At 35.5% G+C, this 27870-nt stretch overlaps 1 protein-coding gene across 2 annotated transcripts in view; it reads left to right on the top strand.

Moving 5' to 3' along the window:
* Positions 1-25328, top strand: part of CNTNAP4 (contactin associated protein family member 4) — a 208017-nt gene extending 182689 nt beyond the window's left edge. For both annotated transcript variants that reach the window (XM_059492753.1, XM_059492754.1), the window contains 9 exons: positions 186-356; positions 5282-5500; positions 7944-8183; positions 9747-9971; positions 11361-11494; positions 12517-12604; positions 18368-18586; positions 18955-19026; positions 22015-25328. In XM_059492753.1, the coding sequence (XP_059348736.1) occupies positions 186-356; positions 5282-5500; positions 7944-8183; positions 9747-9971; positions 11361-11494; positions 12517-12604; positions 18368-18586; positions 18955-19026; positions 22015-22208 (1562 nt within the window). In that variant the 3' untranslated portion in view covers positions 22209-25328. The remainder of the gene's footprint in view (positions 1-185; positions 357-5281; positions 5501-7943; positions 8184-9746; positions 9972-11360; positions 11495-12516; positions 12605-18367; positions 18587-18954; positions 19027-22014) is intronic.
* The last annotated feature ends 2542 nt before the right edge of the window (positions 25329-27870 follow it).

Genomic DNA, 27870 nt, shown 5'->3' on the forward strand with positions numbered 1-27870 from the left:
CATTCCCAATAATGCATACCTTTTTGTGTTATGAGCTAATGCGGAAGCTTCTGTGGATGTGAGACCCTCTGAACACTGCAACCCATTCTTAGACCTGGGAATTTTCTTTTGTTTATCAGTTATAAAACTTACACTAAAAATGTTAGATAACACTGTATCTATCATCCTTTCATTCTCTTAACCAGGAACATTTTGGAATTCAGCTTCCTTCAACACAGAGACATCCTACCTGCATTTCCCCACCTTCCATGGAGAATTCAGTGCAGATGTCTCATTTTTCTTTAAAACTACTGCATCCTCAGGAGTGTTTTTAGAGAACCTGGGAATTCAAGACTTCATAAGGATAGAGTTGCAGTGTAAGTAACGTGATTGATGGTTTTGTTGTTGTTGTTGTTATTATAAAAATTGGATTTCATTTAATTTAAAGGAGGAGTATTTAAAAACTCTTCTCTACCTTTTTTACTTCTACTGCTACTACCAAATCTTTATTATTATTGGAAAAAATTACCACACTGAGACCAAACAAGCATCCATTTGAAGAAATTTTCTGCCCCGGGGATTTCTTAATCTAAGAGCACAGCAATTAGCCCCTCACTGCTAAGACTGTTTCTATTTCTTGTGTTCAGTGCATCTCTACCACCAAATTCTCTTCCTCCCAATTTTAAGACCAGGCATTATATGTGGCTGCTGGAAGAATCACTCAATTGCCGTGTGAGACTCAGACTTCTTGTGCCACAGTATCTTAAGTCACACATTCTCATCTTTTTTCTTTCTGTTTTTTTTTCTTCAATTTTTTTTTTAATTTATGCAGACACAAATCCTTAGACTTAAAAGCAGCAATAAATTTTTTTTGCATAACAGAGAATTAAATATCCCACTAAATCTGACATAAGGTGACCAATGTAAAATGAAACCTTTATCTTAGTTGATCCAATGTATTATTCTTATATTGCTCATTATTGAAAAGGAGAGTATTTGAAAGGATAAAGCATTTTTTCATTAGTCTTTTGAATTAATTTGAAGTGTCACATTAATTGAAAAGTCTTATTCTTGCCTGGTGACTCTGAGAGTTCTCTAAAATTGTTCTATTAGAACAATTTTTACCTTGAGATTAGACAGTTCCTCATTTTTTTCCAAATGGATTTTCTTATCAGCCTCCCATATTTTCTGGAGAAGAGTACAAATATATATATATAAATGTTGTTTTGCAAAATATTGCTATAGAAACATTAACTAAAAATTAAAAATAAAATATTCTGCTTTCTTGGCTTTTTTTTTTTGTCCATGTTAACATCTTATGTTAATGAAACAAACAGGGAAACACCTTTTATATTAGTTTAATTATAGATTATTGGTTTGTGTTTAATGAAATTGTGTTTCATCATCTCATACTATAGTGCTGTACTTGAAAACTACCCTGTTGTCAACACTGTTTTTGCCAGGTTTTTTTTGGCAGTGTGAACTGCCTTCTGTTAAATCTCTGTGAACAGTTTAAAGGTAAACTCAGTGTCATGCAATACAGAAAATGTACTGGATCAGCACTTCAGTGGAGGCTCTCTGAAGCACTGATGATGGTCTTGTCTGATAAATTATTTTCCATTTTCAAAATAAACAGTTAAATCATGGAAGCATTAGAGGAATGGTTCTGAGAATTGAATTTATTCAGACATTTGTTAGAAGACTGTAAGTTTTTCTTCAGAATAATAATATGAAGACAGACTCATGTCACTTGTCCCATTCATTCATAAGCATAAAAACCACTGCATACTTATGGGTTTAAATGACTTTATATGAATAGGGAGGTGTGAGAGAAAGCAAAAGGCTGAATGAGTCTATAATTTCAGCATCTAAAAAAGCAAAGTTTTCTCATTTTTGTATGGAATATAGAGATATTTCTTCATCTCCATAAACACCCTAATTTGTTGAGTAGACAGACCCACTCTTTTTTGTATGTCATATCTAAATCAAGTGGAGGATTGTTTGTAGTGGACCCAGAATTGTCTGCTTTTATTGTGGAAAATATCAGTCAGAGGTGAGCAATATATATTTCCATCAAGAGTATTTTTCTCAAAAAAAAATTTAACTTGAGTGTTTCATATGGTATAAGATGACTTATATTTCATCATCTTATAAGTCCACATCCTTTATAAAAAATGTGAATGTAAATTACCAACCTACACTTGTGTACTACTAATAGTTTCAAATAAATTAATATTTTTTATTTGTGTAATAATAAATAACAATAAGGTAGATGTCAGATGTTGCTCTTTAGGATGATGATGTGAGAAAGTGTTTAAAACTTTATCATATCATTAACATTTGACATTCAGTGCTTAGGAAAACTTATTTTTTGTTATATATTGATTGTTTCCAAACTTTATATCTAATTATTTTATTTATGGGGAGTGTTCTTTAGACATTGAAGTCTAGCTTCAAACAAAAAAGTCAGATCCAAAAATATAATACAAAATGTGAGACTTAGAGCTATTCTGCTGATTTTATGAAGTTATAGACACTGTAGTGCATCTGTGTACACATTCTAGAACACTATTGCAAAAATGGTGCATTGCATCCTAACTGTATTTTAAAAGAGAGGGTAAATAAAAGAAGATACTTGTCTCAAAGAAGACATTTAATCCCTTATTTTTGTTTTGCAATAAGTTATAACTGCATGTTGAACTTCTTCCTGATTACTGATTTACTGCAGAAATACTGGTTGACAGCTACAAAGCTGATTCAGCACTGAAGGGTACACTCTGCTAAACAGGACCAAAGGTTACGTTCTCTAGCCAAAGGTCTGGTTATTTTATATTAAATGCTCACTGAAGGTTTATTTCCAAAGAGTTAAATAGAAATTTAAAGTAGGGTTGGAAACAGAATGGTGTATTGATTTGGCTGGGCTTCTGCAATTGCTTTGGAAGTAGTTCAGAACAGTGCAATATGCAACTACTGGTGGCCTTTGCCCAAATTTGCGACTTACTGTCCAGGATGAGTGCAGTTCAACTTCCTCCTTTATGGAAGATGCTGGATTTTGCATTCTGTAGCATATTAGCTGGTAATCACTTTCTGCTTCTGCACATGATGCTTACACTCAATACTCTGGATGGTTCTCTGTAGCTGTGCTTTCTGTTAGTTGTTCTAGCCGCAGCTAGCCACTGACCACTCTCCATGACTGCCATCAACTTCCACTCCCCTTTGCCAGTCTGTAGTTGTGCTCTGCCTGTGTTTGAATGCATTAGGGTTACAAGAGTTCTTGCAATGCTTGGATAGTTTTTAAGTGAGACCAGTGTATGTAGGACCCAAAAAATACTTTTGTGCCAGAAGTCCAGGGTGCATTATCTTCTGCTACCTAGGATGCATTCTCTTCTGCTACCTAAGAAACGACCAAAGTGCTCTGTGCGTATGTCCTTTGTTGCAAGATAATATATTTTAGAATCCAGTATCATCCTTCCACGTTCCATGGCATATTCTCCTGGTGGTTCTTATAAAACCAAGTTTTCTTTCAAATTTGCAGTATTGTTCTTATAATATTATAGAATGTTAAGTGATGATATCTTTCACTTTTTCTGACGTATTCTGGTTAGTCTTCAGACACTACAATGGATGACCATGAACCCATTCTTGTTACTGCAGCCTTCATATGTGGAACTTCAGGGATTTGCTTCCTTTTTTCGAGATTGTATGAATTTTTTAGTGGTACTAACATAATTCACTATTTCAAAATCTTTGTTGTGCACTTTCTTGCCTTTAAAATTTAAACAGTGACTTTATTTATCAGATCTGTCATTCTGATACGCTATTCAATAGGCCCATTCAGTGAGTTCAAAGCAGAACTTGTGTTTTCAAGCTTAACTCCAATAGTATCCAGAAGATTACAAAGACCTCTCTGCAGAAGGTAACAGTCAGTAGAAATTCTTTTTAGCCAGTCACATGGATTTTCTGTGGCTTTTGTTCTCCTGCTGTGTGGTTGTGGTTGTTTTTGGTTGGGTTTTATTTTTATCCCTCTATAAGAGAGAGTGAGTTCTCAGCTTTTTCCAAAGAAAAGAAATTTTTCCTAAAGCTAATTTATTTTACTGAGGAACTGTGTTTAGATATCAATTATCTCTTATTATTATGTAAAACGTGATTTTTAAGCAGAGGAGGTAATTTATTACAAAAGGCATTCAATTTTTAAATTGACTGCACAATATGCTTTATTTAATAACTGAAACAGTTTATGTATTTCCCATTTTACTTTTCTGTCTTAGGTTCAACTATTATAAAAAAAACGCTTTATAGCAACAAGATTTAGGGCTTAAGGATTGCAAATGTGTGACATTACTCAGTCTAAAGATTGGCTAAAGTGGATTTAAATGTTTAAAAATATCTAATGTCTTTTTTAAAAGTGAAAAGAAAGTAAAAAATACTGCATGGAATATTTTTTTCCACTTCAGGTAATTAATGTTTAAAATGTTGTTTGAAGCTCATCTAATTCCCTTGATTCCTAATTCTTTCGCTTTTCTGTCAGAATTCAATGATGTCAATACGAAACTTTTTTTTGGATTTGTGGAATCTTCTCTATAATCCTTTAATTAAATCCTTAATAATACAAAATTATGGCTATCCATTGTCAAGAGAATACTTTTCTTTCATACATTATTGTCTTTCAATATATAAAAGAAAGACTTTCAGAGAGAATATTCACAATTTTCAGATCCTCAGTATTCTGACATATGCCTCATCTTTTTATTTTGACCTGCAAAGGTTCAGTGATTTTCTAGGCAAACTGTGAAGTTGTGCAATGTGAAAGTTGCTCAGAGAAAAACTCAATTTAAATCATAATTTTATAAACTACATCAAAATCTTCTCTCTGATGTTCGTAGAGGCTGTATGAGTAAATAACAAAAGTGAATAGACAGTAGAAGATGCTGGTTGGATTACAGTTGTGATAATTTAAATATAGTTAACAACAGCAATAAATTAACATGTAATCAAGAGGTGCATTTCATCCAAACTGAAAAGTTGCAAAGCTAGCACATTTCACTGTTTCTTGACTACTACGCTCTCCAGGGGTCCGCAAACTGATTGGTTTCTATGTGGTGCATAAATCATTGCTCTTGCTGTCAGTGAGTGTGAAGAATGAGCTGCAGGCCTCTGCAGTAAACTCTTCCTCTAAAACAGTCAATCTTATTCCATGAAATAGTAGCTAAACCTTAAAGTATCTTGTTCTGCTATTAATTATTTTGTGACTCAATTAATTATGAAATAATTTAAATGTCTGCTACTACTTCCCTCTTTCTAGCTCCATATGAAGTGGCTTTTTCATTTGATGTGGGAAATGGGCCTAGCGAAGTCATAGTGCAATCACGCAATTCCTTAAATGACAACCAGTGGCATTATGTGAAGGCTGAACGAAATGTCAAAGAGGCTTCCTTGCAAATAGATCAACTTCCTCAGAGATCTCACAGTGCTCCACCTGATGGACATATTCGCTTGCAACTCAACAGCCAGCTTTTTGTAGGTAGGCGCTGCACAAAATATTTCCTAATGATCATCATAAAAATAAAAAAATGCTGTTGTGAGGAGGGGAAGAAAAAGTGTTGCCAACCAGATCTTTTGAAAACACTTTGTATGATGGCATGAGAGACTTTGTGAAAAATCTGTGCAGAAATTCACTATTTTGAGACTATAGATCTCAAAGCGCCTTGGCCAGTAGTTTCTCCGGAACAGGATTTCAGATTAAGTTTATTTCTTCTGAGGTTTGTTTGAAGGACCAAGGATCCAAGGATGTAGATTTGCAACCTTTTTTGAGAGGACATAATCTACTAAAGGAAGTTGTCCCATTTCTGTAGTTTCAGGGGAATTTTGTTGTCTCTTTATCCACAGCTTCTCAGGTTGAAACACGAGAAAGCACATTAAGCACAAGAAAGCTGAAACACTTTAAGGCATTTGGAAAAATGCTGAAAAAGTAGAAATGGAGTAAAATAGAATTAATTAGTATTTATTTAGCTATTACAGAAAGCTATATAGAGCTATGTGTTATATCCACAGTAGTGTTCTTAATGTAATATTGACTTATTATGAATTCAAAAGTCTCTGGTGTAAATATATGTTGTATATATAAGAGCATTTAAAGCTGACCCTACTTTTAAAAAGGTCTTTTTTTATGCCTTCTCTGAGAAACTCATACTAAATTAATGTAAGTTTTATTTGCTGTGGGTTGGGGAGGAATACATTTAAGGACAATAGTGTTCTTAAATTGCCACCACCAGGTCGTTTTAGTCTATTATAACTGAAAATAATGACAGCTATGTCAAGATATTCCATGTAACACAAATAATTACATAAAGTTTGGAACTGAAAAAACTTAAAATGGATGATCACATGGAAGCATTTATCCAAATGAGAAATGGAAATGTATGAGAATTATAGTTTACAGTCTCACACATTGTGGAATATTTTCTGCTTTTACTTTTTAAAAGAGGACAAAGGACAAGAAACATCAGTAGGCTGTGCAAGAAAGGACAAGAGAGAGAGTATGTAGGTTACACACCTTGCTAAGTAACACAGATAAATAAAATGTTAGCTATCATGAAATTTGCTAAAAATAAGGAACAGTGAAAAAAAATGAATTAACAACTTTCATTACTCGAAGGATTGCTCTGTATAGTTATCACCTCTGCTAGGTAGTCAGATATAATCTGGCTGTTATTTCTCTGCATAGAGGGGCTTTAAACTTCCTATTATTGAAGAGTAGACGCAGCTTCCGAGACAAAGTATATCAGAACAGACACCAGCTGAGGGGTATCATGGAATCATTAAGGTTGGAAAAAACCTCCAAATTCACCAAGTCCAACCTTTAAATGAACACAACCTCATCAACTAAACCACAGCACTAAATTCCACATTCAGTTATTTCTTGAACTTTTCGAGGAGTTGAGACTTCACAACACCTCTGAGCATCCTGTTCCGATGCTTAATCACCCTTTCCATGCAGAAATTCTCCCTGATGTCCAACATAAACATGCCCTGGCACAGTTTGAGATTATGCCCTCTCGTTCTGTCAGTATTTTCTGGGAGAAGAGGCCCACTCCCACCTGGCTGCACCCTCCTTTCAGGCACTTTTAGAGAGTGATAAGGTCACCCATGAACCTCCTTTTCTCCAGGCCGAGCAACGCCAGTCCCCTCAGCTGCTTCTGTCATGAATTACTCTCTTGACCCTTTTACCCACTTCATTCCCTGTTCCCTGATATGCTCCAGTGTCTTTATTGTAGTGTGGGGCCCAGAACTGGACACAGCACTCCAGGTGTGACCTCTCCAGTGCCAAGTACAGGGGGACAGTCACTGCCCTGTTCCTGCTGCCACACTATTGCTGATACAGGCCAGGATGCCATCGTCCCTGGCCACCTGGACACAGCTGGCTCACGTTCAGCAGCAAACCCAGATCCTTTTCCAGCAGGCAGCTTTCCAGTCACTCTTCTCCAAGCCTACAGACTTGCATCAAGTTGTTTTGACCAAAATGTAGAATTGCCAAGATCCTGGTATGTTGAACACACAGCTGACCTCAGCCCCTTAGTCCAGCCAGTCCAGATCCCCTACCAGATCCTTCCAACCCTTCAGCACATCAACCCTACCATCCAGCATAATATCATCTCCAAACTTACTGCAGGTGCACTTATCCAAATCACCAATAAAGATGCTAGACAGAGCTCCTCCCCTCCCCTCCTCTCCCCTCCCCTCCTCTCCTCCTCTTTTGTGAATTAATAGAGTCTTCAAGGGCTCTCTGTAATTACTTGACAAAACAGAAATCAAATGTACTTTTAAAGCTACTTATAAATATTTTCATATTAATAAGTTTGTGTGTTGGAAAGTCATAATATACTGTTTATAGGCTGTAAGCTATAAAGTTTGTTTACATATCAATTATTTAAATGTTTTTAAAGCTCCTGTAAATTTATTTTCAGGTGGAACAGCATCCAGGCAGAAAGGATTTTTGGGATGCATTCGTTCATTACGGTTGAATGGAATGGCCCTTGATCTGGAAGAGAGAGCGAAGATAACACCAGGAGTTGAACCAGGCTGCCCTGGACATTGTAGCAGTTATGGTAACCTGTGCCACAATGGTGGAAAATGCAGAGAGAAATACAGTGGATTCTCCTGTGACTGCACTTTCTCCGCCTATGCTGGTCCATTCTGTAAGAAAGGCAAGCATGTCTTTTAGCTTTATCAGTTATTGAAAACAGGATCATACAGTCCAGATCAAGATCTTCAAATCCTCTTAAAGATGTGTTGAAATCTTGCAAAATACGCACTTTACATAATGTTGGTAAATATTCAGCTGAATTTACTCAATATCTGTAAGTTTTGCTAAACACTTTTTTTTCAGAGATAACTTCAATATATACCATTTAAGCAGGAACCACATTACCCTCTTATAGCATGAAGATGCTGAGAGGATCAGCATCTTCATGCAACTATTTTGATTCTTTGATACTACAGTAAATCTAGGAACTATATTTTTGTGGTAAAGCATTTGGATTTCTGTCTTTCAAGTAGTAATCTCAAAACTAAGTCTGAGTTTGGAAAACAAACCAAGGAACAGAAGAACTTAAATCTACTTTTTGCTGTAAGAAAGTAAGATCTTTGCAGAAAGGACTGAACCCGTTTTCCAAGTCTTTTTAAAGTAGCTCTTTGGTGAAGTTATCATAATGGTAGATGATGACAAGTCTGAATTTCAAAAATGAATGGATGAATTAATTAATTAATTAATTTCAAAATTATTGAGAAGTTTTAGTGTTTGCATGTAATTCAGATTTGCAAAAAATCTTGCTTCCTCCATGTATTAAATGCATTCTGCAAAGTACTAAGCAGCTTATATGCCACAACTTCATGTTACTCTAAATTAGCACAAAATCTGCCTTGTCATCACTGCAGCCACAAAAGTGAGGGACCCAAAGTCTTTGGACTTTCCATATCTAGCACTGCAGGTCTGATGGCACTGTATGAGGAATGATGTTTTCCTCCTCTGCATCAGAAGGGACTAATGGTCACACTGTAATATTCAGCAGAGGCAGACTAGCTTCTCTGGCTAAGAGTGTGGGGTGACCAAAGTAATAACTTTCAGTCAGCTTTTTTCAAATACTTGACCAGATTACAGAAACTTCAAGAAATTCCTCCGAAGTGTGAAAGCTGTGATCCAAAGCACTAAGACTTTTTCTAAGAACAAAGACTAAAACTTTTCTGCTTTTAGCAGAAAACAGCAGAAAACAGAAATCACAGAATTACAGAAGCTCTCTTTAAGTGATTCAAACATAAGAAGAGCATAAGTAGGTTTCTATTTTCCTTTTTTTTTCTCCCACCTGACCAGTCTCTTCTACCACATATCTAATCTAAATATTAGGATTCAAATTGCTGCACCCACTTATTTGTAGGAGCACTATGCATGCGAGACAGGATATACTGTGCTTGAGGACCAGGATGATCAATAGAAAATAACCTAGAAAAACATGTTCTTCATTAAACAGATATTTAAGACACACATCTAAATAAGCTTTTGCCTTAGACCAGGTTGTGTCTTAAATTTCTCTGTAGTTCTAAATGCTAGTTTCATTTAAATTTACTTTTTAGCTTTATCACAATAGTCTAGAATACATTTTATTTTACTCTGTGGTGTGGCAGAAGGAAAAAAATACCAACGAAACAACAAAAAAAAGCTCTCTAATGTTATTTTGCATTATATTAAAATATTTAATTACTTTTTGTTTCAGAGATCTCTGCCTATTTTTGGACTGGCACTTCTGTGACATACAACTTTCAAGAATACTACACATTAGCTAAAAATTCCAGTTCTCATGCTTCTTCTTTCTATGCTGACATGACACTGGCCAGGGAAGCAATCGCATTTGCCTTTCGAACAACACGGACACCAAGCTTACTGCTCTATGTCAGCTCCTTCTACAAGGAATACCTCTCGGTCATTCTCACCAGGAATGGTGAGTTTTCAGCTTGGTTGTCTGGAAATACTAATGAACATCATAACTGTCAGCTTGGATTCTCTCGGATTTCCAGACCTGAAGCAGGAACTACATATTGTCCTGTTGTTTCTTTAGATGGTATCTTTGTTTTTCAGCTGCATCAAGCAATTCTTTCCACATGAAAAGTATTCCTCCTACTGTACTTTCAACTTTCACTACTGTTTTTTAATCATGTTGTCAAAAATATTTATTTCTGAAAATCCTTTAGAAATGTTTGGGTTTTAGAGTTTGGAAATAAAAATTTAAATTTATGTGAGCTGTGTTCTATTCATGAGGCCTATTAATTGTCATCCTCAAAAGAAATTATGAAATAAAATACTTTTTAAAGTGCATTATCCATTTCCCAAATTAATCAGAGGTAATTTCATTAAATTTATTTCATAAGCTACTTATATAACTATGAATATATATATATATATATATATATATGTATGTATGTAAAAATATATGTAACATTACTGATATTTCTGTGTAAGCTGAGCATTAACTATTAGTCAGATCTTTCCATTCTTTCATCTAGATCTAGGTGTTTTCTTCTTTAAGTAAAAGCGCCCCACGGACTGAGTTAAATTTTCAGGTTTATCTTTGCAGTCACTGTGGGTCTGTGCTTGAGGAAGGTTCTGTGCTTTCCTAGAAACATATTTGGATATAGAATAGCTGTATTATCCTCCCCGTCATGTGACACGGAACATGTGTTGCTCATGACTGGCCTGGATCTGACATGGGCCCTTTTTTCGAGAGCATGAGTAGAAAATTCTGGTCCAACTGCAGCTGAGAAGGAATTTCTGACCAGGAAACTACATTGCCTCTGTGTTCTCTTCTGAGTCTTTGTGTGATTATTGTGTACAGATGGTGTTTTGGGAGTTGGCAATAAGGAATGGAAAGTGAGCTAGGAGTTAGTACACTGCATTAAATTTAATTTTCAAATGGTCAGAGGTTAACAGGACTGGACAGGGAAAACATTATTCAAGAATTACGAGTTATATTTGGTAAGTCACAAATATGAGAGCTACCAGACTAAGTCTTTCTCAGCTGAATTTTGAAAGTAATTATAAAATTTCTGCTCAAATTTTAAGTCAGTAATCAAAATTGAGACAGTTTATGACTATTTTTGCCACTGTATAGCTTCTGACATTGCTATTACTCATTCTGTTGCCTTTAATTTCTCACTTATATCCATTACTCATGGCTAAGTCCTTAAACAAATCAAGCATTTGTTTTGCCCTTGCAGTGCCCCTGTGAAGCATGTTAGATCATATATTGTATAGTATCTTTCACAAAATATATGATCTATACTGCTTATAGTGTATGTAGTGTACTACAACTTTTCTCTCTTTATCCCTGCAGGAAGTTTACAGATTAGGTACAAGTTAGATAGCCATCAAGATCCTGATGTCTTCAGCATCAGTTTCAAAAGCATGGCTGATGGACAACTACAGCATGTGAAGATTAACAGAGAGGAGGAGACACTTTTTGTAGAGGTAATTCTGTTAGGGGTGGGGGAAAAAGTGGATTATCATAAAAAAGTAGACAAGCAAAATGCAGTAAATACTTGCAACAAGGCAATTACCCCCAAATAAAATGTGCCTTAATATCTCAAGTAATCAAAGCAAAGTTAACACTCTCGTGATGCACAATCAAAATTAATGTTAGCCAATCTCTTTGATGTTATTTTTTTTTGTTTCAACAGGCCAATATCACCTCCTAATTTCATATGAAAATGCAAGTAATTGTTTGATGGCTGAATTTTCAAAATTTAGTAAATGTGTGTGACTGCTGTTGTTTGTATTGGGTCTTGGATTTTCAAGTTTTTTAGTTAAATTATGCATTACACTACAGTACAAATATATTACTACACAGATAATAATGTAGGTCTTTTAAAATTTTTCTTTGGTCTCTTTTACATCATCAAAGGAATGTGGCTATTAAGGAAGATATTTTTTGCTGTTTTTGTGGAAATTTCATTATAAAATACTAACATTTATTTTGCTAGTGGTTGATATTGACAGGCAAAAAGTCTTTTTTTAATATAATTTTAAATTCAAAATACCTGCATGTTATAATTTAGTATTTTGAATCTAGAACTTGAGTAATGGTACTTGGCTTGAAGTTGTTCTAGAGGTACCCTGAGAGGCAGAATATTTACAATATAATATTTGATCTTTATGAAATTAAATACTGAGTGCCTTTTTAAAATGAAAAGAGTTTTTCATATTCTTAAAGGTTTGCTATTTTTTATTCATCTTAGAGGTGAAAAAGAAAGAATCGGGCAAATAGCTAAGATAAATAAAGGTTTATTAAGTGGGATGCTTAAGAATATCAGTTATAATCAGTGATCTAAGGAAGCTAATAATCTATTTCCTGATGAGTTTTTATGCTATAAATAACAAATGCTTCCCTCAGGTCTTCTTATTTTTAGCCTTGATCTTACTTGCTTTTTTGAAAATATTGACTACTATTTCTTCCATTATTCTACTTTGTTCCTCACTCTATCATTCTGTAGGTTAACCAGAATGAAAGAATGAAGTTTATTCTGTCTTCAGGCACAGAATTCAATGCAATCAAGTCTCTCACACTTGGGAAGATTTTAGGTAAGTGGAACACCACAGCATTTTCTAAAACTACAAGGTTTTCTAAAATATGGATCAAACATCATCATGAGGTGTGAAAAAAACCAACACAAATGTCACTGAAAGGTATTTGTTGTTGTGGATTTACTTAGACACTGAGTCACAATCAAGGTAGAAACTTCAGTCTTGTGGAAATATAATCACAAATAAGTGCTTCCTGAAAAAATTATCAAGTGGGTTCCATTAAAAATAATTGTACACTTCTCTCTCATTTTGCAATCAAGCATTAAGAAACACCACTTTGTTTTCTATTCTGGATAAAAAAACAAATAAAATTGAAGTCGCACACAAAGATGATATAATATTATTAATCACGTATTGTACTTGAAAAACTTCCTGTGATTAGATTTTGATGTAAACAGTGAAGAATATGGTAATGTGAGTCAAATCTTTGTTGGAGATTCTTCGTCTAGTGGTGATTCTTCAAAATATCTCTGTTTCTCTTAAGTAATCATCAAATGAAGTTTACCAATCTACAATCACCATTTCTTTAAAAGAAAATAGCAATAGCCTGGACTGAAATTCTCAAGATCTTGTTATTTTCATACCTTTCACTTTGACAATGATAGAGGAAGATTTGGTGTTGGTGCAAATTTAAAGGGTATTTCTCTTTTCTCTAAAGTGATTTCATAGAATCACAGAAAGTTTTGGGTTGAAAAGGACGTAAAAGGTCATCTAGTTCCAACACTCCTGCTGTGTGCTGGAACAGCTTCATCCAGACCAGGTCATTCAAAGCCTCGTCCACTGGCCTTGAACACTTCCCGTGAGGGGGGTGAACGGATTGAGAGCAGCCTTGAGGAGAAGGGCTTGGGGGTGTTGGTGGACAAGAAGCACAGCATGGGCCAGAAATGTGCACTTGCAGCCCAAAAGCCATTGGTATTCTGGGACTGTTCAGGGCCAGGTTGGATGCAGCTCTGAGAAACCTGGCCTAGTGGAAGGTGCTCCTGCCTATTATAGGGGGTTGCAATGAAGTGATCTTTAAGGTCCCTTCCAGTCCAGGCCATTCTATGACTCCAGGCTTCATCCAAAGCACTGTGGCCAGCAGGGCAAGGGAAGTGGCTTTGTGCTGAGACCCCATCTGGAACCTGCATCCAGCTCTGGGGTCCCAGACAGGAAAGACATGGACTTGTTAGAGCAGATCTAGAGAAGGACTGCGAAGATAATCAAAGTACTGGAGCAGCTCTCCTATAAAGATTGAGAGAGTTGAGGATGTTCAAGCCTGGAGAAGTCTCCAAGGTGATTTTATAGCAGCCTTACAGTACCTAAAGGAGGCTACAAGAAAGCTGGAGTGACATTTTACATGTGCATGTAGTAATAGGACAGAAAGGAATGGCTTTAAACTGAACAGTTGTAGATTTAACCTGGAAATAAGGAAGAAATTCTATGCTGTGTGGGTGAGAGATGCTGGAACAGATTGTCCAGGAAAGCACTGCATGCCCACCCCAGTCTGTATTGATACTGGGGGTTGCACAGATGCAGGTGCATAACTTTGCACTTGCCATTGTTGAATTTGATGAGATTCACTTAGTCCCAGTCCTCAAACCTGTCAATGTCCCTTTGGGTGGCATTCCATCTCTCAGGTGCGTCAACTGAACAGTTCAGTTTAGTGTCATCCACAGAGTTCCTTCAGATGCACTCAATCCTGCTCTTGGTGTCTTTAGAGAAGATGTTGAACAGAAATAGTGTTGGCCCAGAGGAGCACCACCTGTCACCAATCCCTGTTTAGACATTGAGCTGTTGCGTGCAAATGTTTGGATAAGGAGATTCAGTTAATTCTTTATCTGTCAAATAGGTGGTTGTTCTCAGTTATGAGAATGTTATCTAGAAAAGGTAGAATAATAATTTTAAATATATCATAAAATTCATACAGGGATAGTTATTTTTATGAGAACAATTACCAAATGCTAAATAGCTTAAAATGTATTAAAGAAATTCAGAAACCATGTTTATAGGCCATAAAAAGAATTCTTAATTATGATTTAGTTATCTTTAGGAGAATCTCAGTGTAGCTAATTTGTTTTCTTACTGTAAAACTAAGCACCTCTAACACAAACAGAAATATATACTTTAGAAATGTAGATTTTATATATAAATCTTACACTCCAAAAGAGACCTGGTGTGTAAATACGCACAGAAAATGAAAAAGAGAATGATCACTTATGCATAACTTTAAAGCAGTATTAGCTGAAATATAAACTGTTACAAGAAAATGTTACAAATATTTCCAAACTTTACAATATTATGATAAAACTGACTCAGGAATGTATAATATTTGAAGTGTGGTAGTTTAGTGCAGTCACACTCACATAAGGTTAATACCACAGTGACCAGTACAGAATGAAAGCCTCTTCTATCTTTGTTATAAAATATCATATCAAAACTTCTATCTGTTTGCATAAAAATGCATTTGATTAAATCTATGGAAATGTATACTTTTAGATAAATAGTCTATTGGCCTTTTGACCAATAATGTCCCTTCTGAAGGGCCATACAGTTACAAAAATTGAGGTGGGATTTTCTTCAGTTATATGATGGCTTTGCAATGACACAGCAGTTCAAAGCACAGAGTTATAATGACCTGGGGGGCAGTCAGCCCAATTTGTCTCAGAATCTGTACTGAAGAAAACATGTTTCTCCCCATTTCAAAGGAGTTACTATTTCTCTTAGAAATCTGATTGCTTTAGGTTCTGATTCTTGTGAAGTCCTATCTAGAGACTGAAGAAGACTTCACGAAGGCAGAGGAAAAAAGTAATGAATGTTTATTGCAGTGAAGAGATCTAAACATAAGGAAGGAGTTAACAAAATATGAGATCATGTATTTCTTGTACATGAAAATGTTGTTTAGGAAAACCACACAAGGAAACTTTTTTTTTTAAGAAAGAATTATCTTCAGTTGGAGAAGTATTTTTCTAAGCTCTTGTGCATTTGAACATGACAGTTTTTTTGTTCAAACAAAACTTGTGCAGAATCTCCTGCTCTAGCTGGATCCCTATGAGTCTATGGGACCTGAGGGGATTCAAACAGTAATACTGAAAAAGCTGGCTGATGTCACTGCCAGGCCTCTCTCCATGGTTTTTGAATTATGGAATCTGTTCAAGTCCCAGTTGATGGGAAGCTCACTGATGTTGTCCCAGGTTTCAGTAAGGGTATATAAGACTGACCCAGGGAGCCACAGGCCCGTCAGTCTCACTTCAGTGCCTGGTATAGTTATGGAGAAGATTATTATAGAAGGCACTGAAAAACAGCTGAAGGACAATGTAGTCATTAGTCATAGCCAGTACAGGTCCATGAGAGGAAAGTCTTGCTTATCAAACCAAATTTCTATTTATGACAACATAAACATTCTTCGTTAATCAAGGGAAGCCAGTTGACATAATCCTTTTCAATAAATCTTTTGAAGCTGTCTCTCGCAGGATCCTTCTGGACAAAATGTCCAGCCCACACTTGGATAAGCACATCATGTGGTTAGTGAGCAGCTAGCTAACAGGTCAAGCACAAAGGGTTACAGTGAATGGGGTGACATCACCTGTCACTGGTGGGGCTCCACCAGGCTCCAAACTCAGCCCTCCGCTCTTCAACATCTCCAGAAATGACTTGGATGCAGGACTTGAAGGTACAATAAGTTTGACAATGATACTAAATTAAAAGGAACTATTGACTCCCTTGAAGGCAGAGAGGCCCTGCAGAGAGACAGAAACAAATTAGAGGGCTGGGCAGTTGCCAACTCTATGAAGTTTAATGAAGACAGGTTCCAGAGTCTGTAGCTGTATGTAAGGACATAATGGGAAATGAGATGCTGGAAAGCAGCACTGCAGAAAGGGACCTGAGTGTCCTGGTCAACAACATGTTGATCATGAGCCAGCAGTGCCCTGGCAGCCAGGAGGGCCAGCCCTGCCCTGGGGTGCATCAGGCACAGCATCACAGCTGGGCAAGGGAGGGCATTGCACTGGGATGGCCTCACCTCAAGGTGTGCAGTTTTGGGTGATGTAATATAAGACATAAAGTTATTAGAAGACATCACAGTTCTTGTCTTAAAATATTCTGATAGGATCTGTATGTCTGCTGACTTTCTGCTTGACCACTTCAACTCTTTGAAGTGTTGGGGGTTAGGTACATTTACTTTGAAGTAAAAAGTAGCAAAACCAAACCCCCAAGATTTAAGGGTGTGTAACTTCAGTTTACTGTAACATACAATAAACAACCTGTGAGTGCTTTTGAGTGCCACTTTCAGTCACTTAAATTTTACTTTAGGAGGAAATTGCCCCATCCATTATAAAACCTTACTTTATCTAGCAATATTTTCTAGTTAAGAAGTCAAGTGAAATCAAAGGATTCATTTATTTCCTTTCCTATTATATGTAGTTTAGTAAAGGATTTGTATAGGAACTAAAAAATAATAGAAACCACTCTCCTCTTGAGGTTTTCAATCTGACGCATATTTAGAGGTATATATTTTTATCACAGAGGGTTTGTGAAAAGCTTTCTTGACACTTCATTGTTAATCTTTTTCTTAAAATATCCCATCCTAGCAGATCCTTCAGTGCATAGAGGCAAATATTGAAAACAGCTGCAAAGAAAGCAGAGACAGTTAAACATCTTATGTAATCCATCAGTGTAGGTGAGCAGACTTTTGTCTGATACCCTTCTATCTCATAGTCCATCATCACTGCAATAAGCAGAGATTAGTTGAAGAAAATGCTACTCTGCTTTTTTGCAATATTCTACCTGAACACACTATCCCATTTTTCGCTATTAACCTAAATTTTATTGAGCAGTGCACTGTAAAACTTAAAGTTATTATGGTGGTTATTGTAAAGGTCGCAAGTTCATTTGTGGGTTCCATGACATGTTGGAAGTGAAAATTGAGATGAAATTCCTTTTTTATTTGCAAATTTACTTCCCTTTTGAGTTCTCCTTTTATAACTAGTACTTCCAGAGTTTTTGCTACAATTGGAACTGTCAGGGTAAATAAACTGTTTGTTTTCTGTATCAAAAGTGGTGCTTTAGTGAGCATTACAGGTGAATTAACTGAGAGTTCTAATGTGCAAAGTACTCTTCACAAGCGTTTGGAAAGGTAACTCAAGAGAAAAAGTGGGGAGGTATCTTCTTTCTTTTTTTTCCCCCCCCTTTGTGATATCATTTATGGTATCACGTTTTAAAATGCATAGTAAATTTGAATACTATTAATTTTTTAAAATTTCACAGAAAATATCTTGATGGATTTCCAGGTTGGGATGATCTGAGCACTTCACGGTTTGTGCTTTGACAGACTTAATGGTACTGATATGGAGTAGATATATGAGTCTATAGAATGAATATGTTCCAAAAATGTTTATTTATGAGAAAAAATCCAATAAAATGCATTTTTCTGGAATTCATTCTTCAGTCTTATATTTTTGCACAATGAAAAATAGTTGCATTTTGATTTAAATACTTTATTTACAATAGAAACTTTTTGCTTTGGAGCTTGCTCTAAGAATTTAAAAGCATTTCCCTCAGCAAATTAGCAACTGTCATCTATCCAAAAGAAGGGGAGAGGTGTGAATGTATCTGACTGTCTTTTCATTAAAGTCAGACAAGAAAGAGATTCAGTGAATCTACATATGTTGCTGCAATTCAGATATACTCAGAGGAACACAGGTTAATTATTCATTTATTCTTCTGACACTTTATTTTGTACATTTGCACTGTGATTAATTGTGTTCTGTTCCTTTTGATTAACAGAAAACAGTGATGTAGATGAGGAGACTATGAAGGCAAACTCTCAGGGGTTTGTTGGCTGTCTATCTTCAGTGCAGTTCAACCACATTGCTCCTTTGAAGGCTGCACTGCACCACAGCAGCTCAGCCCCTGTCATTGTAAAAGGGCGTTTCACTGAATCCAGCTGTGGTACTTTAACTGGAGCTGACTCAACATCAAGTGAAACAACCCATTCATTTGCAGGTAGCATATGGTTATCATTTGTTCTGATCTCTGAAGCAAAATCCAAATATAATACTCATGACCTGAATCACAACTGACTTTTTATTTTCCATGTGGGTTAACATCCCAGGAGTAGTTTGTAAATAATTCTCTTTTAAATGTACTTACTTCCTTTTCTCTAGCCTTTCTCTTTTCATCTGAATGTTTACATTTTTCTTTTTATCTCTGCAAAGTGTCATCCACGTTGATGTTCTATGCATGCTTACTGACCCATACTACTGCCACTGTACCGTATTGTAAATGAACTGTGACTGTGAGAATTTCTTTAAAAAAGTCTTCTATTTGTCTGTCATTTTCTTTTATTCTTTTTTTTTTTTTTTCTGCTGCAGATCACTCTGGACCAATAGATGAGGGAAAGCCCTTAGCTAATGCAATCAGAAGTGACTCTGCAATTATTGGAGGTAATAGGGATGGTAACAAATCCACAGGAAACCTTTCTAATTGTGAATCTGTCAGTGATGAATTGAAGTCAGTTTAGTTTTGTGTGCATACAGAAACAAGTAAAAGCTCTTCATTTTGCTACATTGGATAGACAGAAGTCAAGCATTGTTTTCAAATGCAATTGATCACACTCTTCTTATTACATAAATTTATGCTGTGTTGCTATATATTGAAACATTCTGATGAAAAACAGGGTAGTTAGGACAGAATTTCAACCTGCATAATAGTGTTGTCTATGACTTAAAAAAATGCTTGGATTTCTTGTGAAAAAAAACATATATTTAAGAAAGAACCATCATTTCTTCTTGACTTTGCCAAAAAATTACCTCTTGTTACAAAGTCATGTTTAAAATCTTCTTTAATAAATCTGAACAAGAAAGACTTTTTCTTAAGAATATGAGGTGTCACTGCTTGAATCAATCCTCTGACAGTCTGAGGAAATTTCATCCTGGTTTCCTGTTTGGAAGGCAATGTTGTCTTGGAAAGACTCACTTGTGTTGATTTACATCTTAAAATGCATGTTAAAATAATAACAACAAAAATAATTACCGTTGGTTTGAAATAAAATCTCTTCTTTATTTTCTTCCAATTTCTTTTGGACATTTTTATCAGGCTAAAATAGAATTACAAATGACCATTCATAAATTTTTTTTTTCCAAATACTTTTTTTTTTTTTTTAATCAGAGGAATAGAGGAAGAACCATGTAGAATTCACTTACTTCCAAAGTGAATATGGTGATAGTCCCTTTTTTGTTTATGCCTGTCAGATCAGAGCATAAACCTTACAATAGATGTGTGTGCTTAAAGTACAGGACTGATACAGGAACCTGATGTACATGTTCCATCACTATCCCTTTCTGGATGATTGTCCATCTCATATGAATCCTTTATGAAGGATCCAGCTCATATGGATACCCACATGAAATCTACCAGTTCTGTTTCTTTAGCAAAAATGAGAAGTACTCAAATGAGCCTCAATAGGTACAGTTTGTGGTTGGGGACCCTCATCAGAAACCCAACTCATTTTATCAGCATTGAAATATGTATATGTCTCTGTCAGTTCAAATTTTCTTTCAAGACATAGTGTCTTCTCCTGTGACAATCATTCTCTGTGAGAATTTCTAGGAGTATTTATTCTTTTGGGAGGAGCTGAGGAAATAAAACTTGAAGATGATGTTTTGACAATATAATTCTGTTACAAATTGCATAGATACTTTGACAGGGCAGTGAGATAAAAAGGTCACCCCCTGTGTCTTTTAAATTCTGAAAATATTTACTTTCTAAGATTTTTTAAAGCCTCATAGACAAAGGAAATAATGGAATTTAGTAGAACAAAACTGTCGAGGCTTTTCATTTAAGTTAAAATTGTTTAGGTCTATGAATGGTTGAGTTAGGATAAGAACTTCTAGTCACTTTTGTCTTCCATTTATACAGTGATACCTGCTATGGTCACTGCATGCAAAAGCACACTGCATGACCAGTGATCTTTAAGAGAGTAGTACCCAAGATACTAAAATGAGATTATTAAGCCTAGAAACTTCTCTGCTTGTAAAGTGATACTTTAGTGATTTTGTACAGACCACATGAGAATTGTACCATTGATTTCAAGGAAGGTAAGAATTTAAAAGTACGTTTTTTACAAAAGTGAGTTTTTTACATGTCTAGCTTTGTCAAAACTTGATTTACTGTTTCAAAAGATTAATATTTTTTACATAAGTATCTGTACATAAAGATCACTATGTACTAGATAAGTTAGTGTGGGTGGGGATTTTTAAGTGTGTTAACAGCAAAGCATTTTTTTAAACTTCAAGCTGTAGTAGGTACAGTCCTTTTAAGATAGTAATAACAGCACAATTTTTTTGTTATTATGAGAATTTAGCACTCACAATTTTTCTACTGCCTATGTTTGTTTAAAAGTCAAAACAAAGCAATCTGTGCAACATTAAGCAAAATTTAAACACCCTAAATGAATATAACTAAGAAAAGTATCAGTTCAACTACTTCAGACAAAACAAGTTTATAGAAAAGTCCTTAAAGAGAGCATCTACTGTGATTGAAATAAAAGAATGACTATTCTAGTTAATTTAAATAAAACCAAGGTTTACTTAGATTGCAAAGTCCATCTCAGAGAAGGATTTACTGTATTAAAACCTTTATATTCCTATAGTGCTGCTCATAGTAGAGATCAAGAAAATAGGCATGTACCAAATTTTGGATGCTCTGTTTTTATCTACAGTGCTAAGAGATTTGGTATTTTTATTTTTCTTGCAGTGGTGACCAAGTTGTGCAACAGACTGTCCCTTTGTCTACTGAGGCACTGAGGCACTGCATTACAGCTGTTTCCCAGTCTGCTTAGTGTTCTGTCCATCCCAACAGCCTAGTCCTGTTTTCTGCCACTGACAAACATGATCCATTTCCCCCTCTGTTTCACATCTCCTCAAATTCCTCTCCTGCCCATCTTCTGATTCATGAAGCTAAAGTCCTAAGACCATTATGACAGGATGAATGAGGAAGAGAGGAGATGGGCTGGCCGCCTGTAAGGTCCTACCTATCTCTGTGAGAAGTATCTCACCTTACTGTTCCTTGTCTGCGGTGGCTTGAGTTCCCGAAGCAGCAGAGATCTAGGGCCTGATAGTGAAGGAGATAAAGAAGCCCTCCTATTGAAAATATGGCCCCTAGTGGTTTTCCATTCAATAATTTCAGAAATTATAATGATCTGTGGATTTTATATTATTATTAATAGGGTGCAAAATTTCAAAACAATAACTATGAAACTTGTACTAGAGTGCTCTTTCTGATTTGAAAGCAGCAATGTCTTGTCATTTCTCAGGGTTTCCTGTAAGCCCTTCCATTATGTGATGTAGTCATTCCTTCTTCGTCCTGCTCTCTGGCTTACGTGTTATTTGTCTGTCCTTTCTCATTACTTTTTTTCTCTTTTCTTTTTGTAGGTGTGATAGCAGTTGTCATATTCATCCTGCTTTGCATCACGGCCATAGCCATACGCATTTATAAAAAAAAAGGAATATACTCAAAAAATGAGGCAAAAGGATCTGAAAACGAAGACAGTGCTGAATCTGCATTGAAAAGTGAGCTCAGCATGCAAAACACAGCCAATGAAAATCAAAAGGAATACTTCTTCTGATTGTCATTAATGACATAATCTAATGTAATGATGTGACAGTCTGACTTTTTGCTAAGCCAGGGGGCTCTCACTGGGCAGAAAATGTTCTTGCACACTACTCTAAATGCAATGGATTTGAGACTTCCTATACTTGATATGTTCAGTCTCAGTGATTGCTGTAGCGGGCCTCTTTAAATTACATGCATTCCTTAGCTATTATACCGTAAATGCATTTTATGTAACAGTGAATTAGATATTGTAACCAATTTCATTGTTGGTAGTTTCCGACTGTTCTAATGTGACCTTCTACAAATGAATTTTAATGTACACACTGAATATGATTTTTGAATGGGAAAATTGTTATGAATTTATTCCTATCCTTTTCTTTAAAATTTGATTGATGATTTTTTTGTTCAAGGTGAAAGGTAGATTCTAATACTTTGTGTTACTAAAGAAATTCTGCTGTGCTGCATTATGGTGATCCGTCTTACTTCCTCAAACTGAAAATGCCTTCTGAGCTGCTGTTGGCTGGTGTCAGCATCTGCTTGTGAGCCATGGCATTTGATGTCCAGAACAAACTGTATTTTTTCCCCCTGGGATATGACTGATATCTTCATTATCCCTTCCTTTTGTCAGGCTTAGCAGAACTGAAGAGTGTACAGTGGGTTGAAATATTTTAAAATCTCTTTTGCTGTAGATTTTCTTTTATGGTCAGGTGATGGCACCAAGAGACTCATGCACATTCTGGGCATTTTGAATAAAACTGGGAGGAAAAGGCAAGACCTTTGCTTAGAAAGATCAAGTAAAAGATAACAATAGTTAATTTATCAAGAGTTAAAACACCAAAAGATGGTCAGGGTTACTGTCCCTAGAAATTAGTGATAATGCTTCTGTCAAGAAGTAATGCTCAGTGCACTAATCGGGTTGTATTCTCTGAAACTGTTGTATCTATCATTTGCTGCAGGCCTCAAGTCTAATTTTTTTCAATGTTATAGAAATTATACAGTGAACACATGAACACTTTCATTCTGCACACTTAATAGTACCTGCAATACCTCTGTGAGAAAAGGTCTGATTACACCACTCAAAATTAAAAAGGTGCTTACTATGCTGACAGAGTAAGTGAAAGCTATTTATATTGTACAAACAAATTGTTAGATATGAAGGCTAGGTTTGAGTTGTCTAAAAAAAAGATTGTAAGGTCACTTCAGACGCCATAGGGTATCTGAAATACCCATGTGGCCTGATGTGAATGTCAGATTCTACAGAAGGTATGTGTGTTTTGGTAGAAGGCATTATAAGTGGCATTAGATGACAATGTTTAGGTAACTGAACCATGCAAAGCATTTTTTGGTTTTCCCCAGTCAGATGACTGGGTGTCTGGAGCTTGGATCTGAGAAAACAAACAGGATTTCTATGACCTTGTAGACTTGAGATGGAAATTTAAATATCTTCCAAATTTATTTATATCTACTCCCACTGAAAGCAATGAGAACAGTCATTGTTTTTTATTCAAAGAATCAAAGCTAAACCCTAGATTGTGCAGTTTAGAAAATGTTTATCATTGGTGCCCAACAACTTTATAAAGACATGGAAAACTGACATGGTATGCCAAAACCATTTATATGTAAATTTCTTTACATAGATAGTAATTGTAAATATAAATATCCAGCAGATGTTTTCATTTAAAACTTATTTTCTTCCATCAGTCTTTACTTTCTTTTTTCAGAATTCTACCGTTCCTTTCTCCTTCCTTCTATACAGATTTACTTAATTTTTAGGAAAAAATGATTTCCTTTTTTGGGGTGCCTGGATGCTCTGCAGTCATAAATTGTTCAGATTAACATGTAGTGCTTTCTTGTTTTCATTTTTGCAATTCTGTTTGCATCTCTGATAGATTAATCAGGCTGAGGACCCAGGATCAAGAACTGTATCCATGTTGTGGATTTCATACAGTTTGCTTCATGGTAAGAGGTCCCCTTTAGTAAGGCCAGATTACTGGACTAGTCTTAATAAAATATCATGAAAATATCCTGTTTGTGGGTGGGGAGTGGTGGAGGTGAAAGCCTCACATGAGCCATGACAAGAAGACTTTGAATTATGAAGTTTACTAGTCTGAACCTTCTCATCTACTTACTTTGAAGTGAAAATTATGACTCCTTTTTGAAGCTGTGGCCTAAATTGCATTAAATTCAAGAGGAGCCCTCTTACGGACTTATCTGCAACCAAAGCCTCTGCATTTCAGGAGGTTTTCCCTTTCTGCCATAGACATGTAGGTGTCCACCTCTTAGTGCCACTTATATCAACAGTGTCACCTGCAGGGGTGTGTCCCAGTCAACTCCATTTTTTAGCCTTGTGGGATGTAGTAAAAATGTGGGGACAAAACCTATAAGATGACTATTATAGTACACCAAAGCAGATATTTTGATTGAATAATAAAAGAGAGGTTGTCTTTTATCTTAACTCTCATAAGAGAGTTACTCCTATAAACCTAAGAAAGCCTAAATTTTACCCACAACAAGACAAGTTGGAAGAATGTAAACCTAACTTTTCAATCACTTGCTCTTGGTTTTATTGCCATGTAAAGTTTTATTGTGTGTCTTCATGGAGAGAAAGTTCTCTTTCCTTACTTTACTTTGTTCCAAATGAATACTTTCTTTCCCTATTCCTCAGAATTTTTAAAAGGAACAGGAAAGCTTAGTAAAATCCCTATTTCACAGACTAGATAAAAAGGCGGAGGAGGATAAAAATGCCTGTATGAGTGGTGCACTATTTCATTCAAAGACTTCTTTTAAGGCATTTTATTTTGTGAGGGATTCTAAGAGGGAAAAGATATATGGATTTTGTTGAATGAACATCTGTAGATTTGTAGAATAAATCAGTTACGTCTCCCTGAAGATGCAAATGCCCATTTTCATCTGTAGGAACAGTGATCATATGTTTGTCACCTTTATCTAAAATATACATGTTTTAAATCAATGAAGCAGCATTTTTCATTACTTGCTGCATTTCTATGGGGATAAAAAAATGGTGGCACAGAAGTGCGCTAAAATGTCATGGAACATTGTGCTGTCCCTTTTTGATTCTCTATTCCATTGTGTGATTTTCACCTCACTGTTAATAAAGACTTTTTAAAATAAAGTGAGGAAAATATTTTTTAAAAGAATTTGTATTAAAAAGTTTAAAACTGGCAACAATATACTGATTTTTTTTTCAACAGTAAATATATGTAGAAGTGCACATAATATATTGGTGAGTGTGGTTATTTATAGATACTTTGGAGCACTAATGTGACAAATTTGCTATGCATTGACACATTTTCCATGGCAAATATATTTTTTCTTAAGTACATAAGAAAATAAATAGCGGCATGTATGCTGGTACATTTTTAAAGCTTTGTGTGGGCTCCAGCTATAAAGGGCTTATAATTGTTTATGTACTCAACATTTAGCATATAAATATGATTTATTTAGGTTTTGGGAAAACATTTTCCAATACATCCACTGTTGTGTAAATGAAGAATATGTTATAAAACAAGTACACAACTTAACATGAAATGTAGTCACAGTCAAAATAAATTTACAATATTGTTATTCATGGCAACAACGTACGAGAAAAAAAGCATGTAAAAGGCAAAATTTCTTTAAGGAAGCCCCTGCATAAATTCAGAACATGCAACTATTGCAACTTAGCAGGGAATTGATCAGAAACTATCATTTTGAAATAAAAGTAGTTACTTTTAGAAGCAATTGTAGTTGTTTGCACTCAAGGCAGAGATATAGGTGCATAAGCTGTGTTATGCTACAGGAAAAGAATGTTCTTTGTAACAGAAAAAGTATTTCCAGAGTCAGAAAACCTAATTCTGAAAAAGCTTGTGCCCTAGTCTCTGAGTGCAATGCACATTCTCTGGAGTAAATATGCAGAAACGTGACACAATTTTTTGCAGATTGAGCACCTAATTCTGCAGCTGAAATTATAGTAATTCCTTAGCGTTCCTGAACATTTAATGAGATTGTGCATTACCAAATGCACAAAAATAACAGTAAAAAATCTCTCAGAAACTAGTGTTGACTGAAAAGATACACGTGTTAATCTATGGAAGTAGTTTCAGTGTTGTTTTTGCTTTCAATGCAAACAACAACATGTTTAAAATAATACAGAACAGAAGGGATGTACCCTTTAAACTTCCTCTGTTTAGAACCTTCTCCTAAGGCCTTTTGGCGGTGGTGGTAAGACAAGGATTTAGTGAGTTTAAGTACAGAAATTCTGAAGCTGCTAATTTGAGAAACCGAAACAAAACCGCAAAGGTGTTCATAGACTGTGCTTTGCTAAGAAGTCATACTCATCTTTATTCTTGAAGGACTGTCTGAAAAGTAATTTTTGAGCTGGCACTCAAAATTTTTGAGCTGGCACAAAAACTGGCACTACTCTTTGGATACATTCCCTAAACCTCTTAATCTTTGCTCTTCCCATTTCTTAGAAAGGAATCAGGCATCACAATATCATTGCAAAGAGATGGATGCCCTTATACCAAACACTGACATAAAATCTCACTTAAATTTACATGAATTTCTGATGCATTATGAAATGTTGATGTTTCTAACATTTTGTAGAAATAGCACTGAATAAATCATTCCTGAAACACTTATTAAATAGAATGGTAAATCCACAGTAAAAATCAACTTCAGCCTCTGAGGAAAAGTGTGTGTAGAAACATGCACACACACATATGCTTGTAGATGGGCAATGATGTCAGTTCTAAGATTCTTTAAATTTTATAATTTTCTTTGTGTCATGTCAAATGTTGAAGAAACGTCCAGAGTGCAGAACTCCCCATACTCCCCACACTCCCTATGTTTGGAAATATTCAAACTATTTCAAGAAATAGTTGAGATTTTCAGAGGTTTTTCAAGGGGGCAAAAAATAAGATCTTGAAGTCTCCTCAAGGCCTGTAAGAAGTAGACACCCAGACTTCTGATAAAAAAGGTTGCAGCATCCCTCACACACATACAGGGATTTTTTTAAATTGTTTTTTAGTTACATCTAGGGCTTGAGAAATTATTTGACTGATATCAAAATAAATTTCATGCACACATACACAAATCACAACATTGATCATCATATTTAAGCTACTGTGTACTGTGTGTGGTAAAAAAGTTCTAATTCATTACTAATCCCTGTCCTTTACCAATTCAGTTGAAGTGTACTTCTCCCAGTCAGTCACCTGTTTTATTTAGCATCAGGGCTCATGCCTTTAGATTAGGTGAGACAGTGGGCATAAAAAAAAGATTACTAAATCTGCAGAGGAGAAACAGATACTCAGAATCATTTTGAAGTCCAAGAAAATTGACAATAAATTGTCAATTAGTTGAACCGGATTTCATCACTGTGAATTTGTCATCAGAAACCTAGTGATAACAACATAAAAAGAAATATTAAAATAATGCTTATATTCTTCTACAAACCAGCTGATAACAGATAGGGCCTGGTAATCTTTATATGTTACACTTTTTAGCACAGCACAGTGTTTTTGTCTTTAGCATACTGATACATTCAAGATCCTAATGCAAGTACAATGCAAAGTTTTTGGAGTCTGTGCTGATGGTTTATTTTTCCCGAAAGCAACAGTGCCTTGCAAGCAATTTATAAGAGCAATGTTAATTTATCTAAAAGCAGCCATCAC

Source organism: Ammospiza nelsoni, chromosome Z (genome assembly GCF_027579445.1).
Source record: "Ammospiza nelsoni isolate bAmmNel1 chromosome Z, bAmmNel1.pri, whole genome shotgun sequence".
Lineage (NCBI taxonomy): Eukaryota > Metazoa > Chordata > Aves > Passeriformes > Passerellidae > Ammospiza > Ammospiza nelsoni.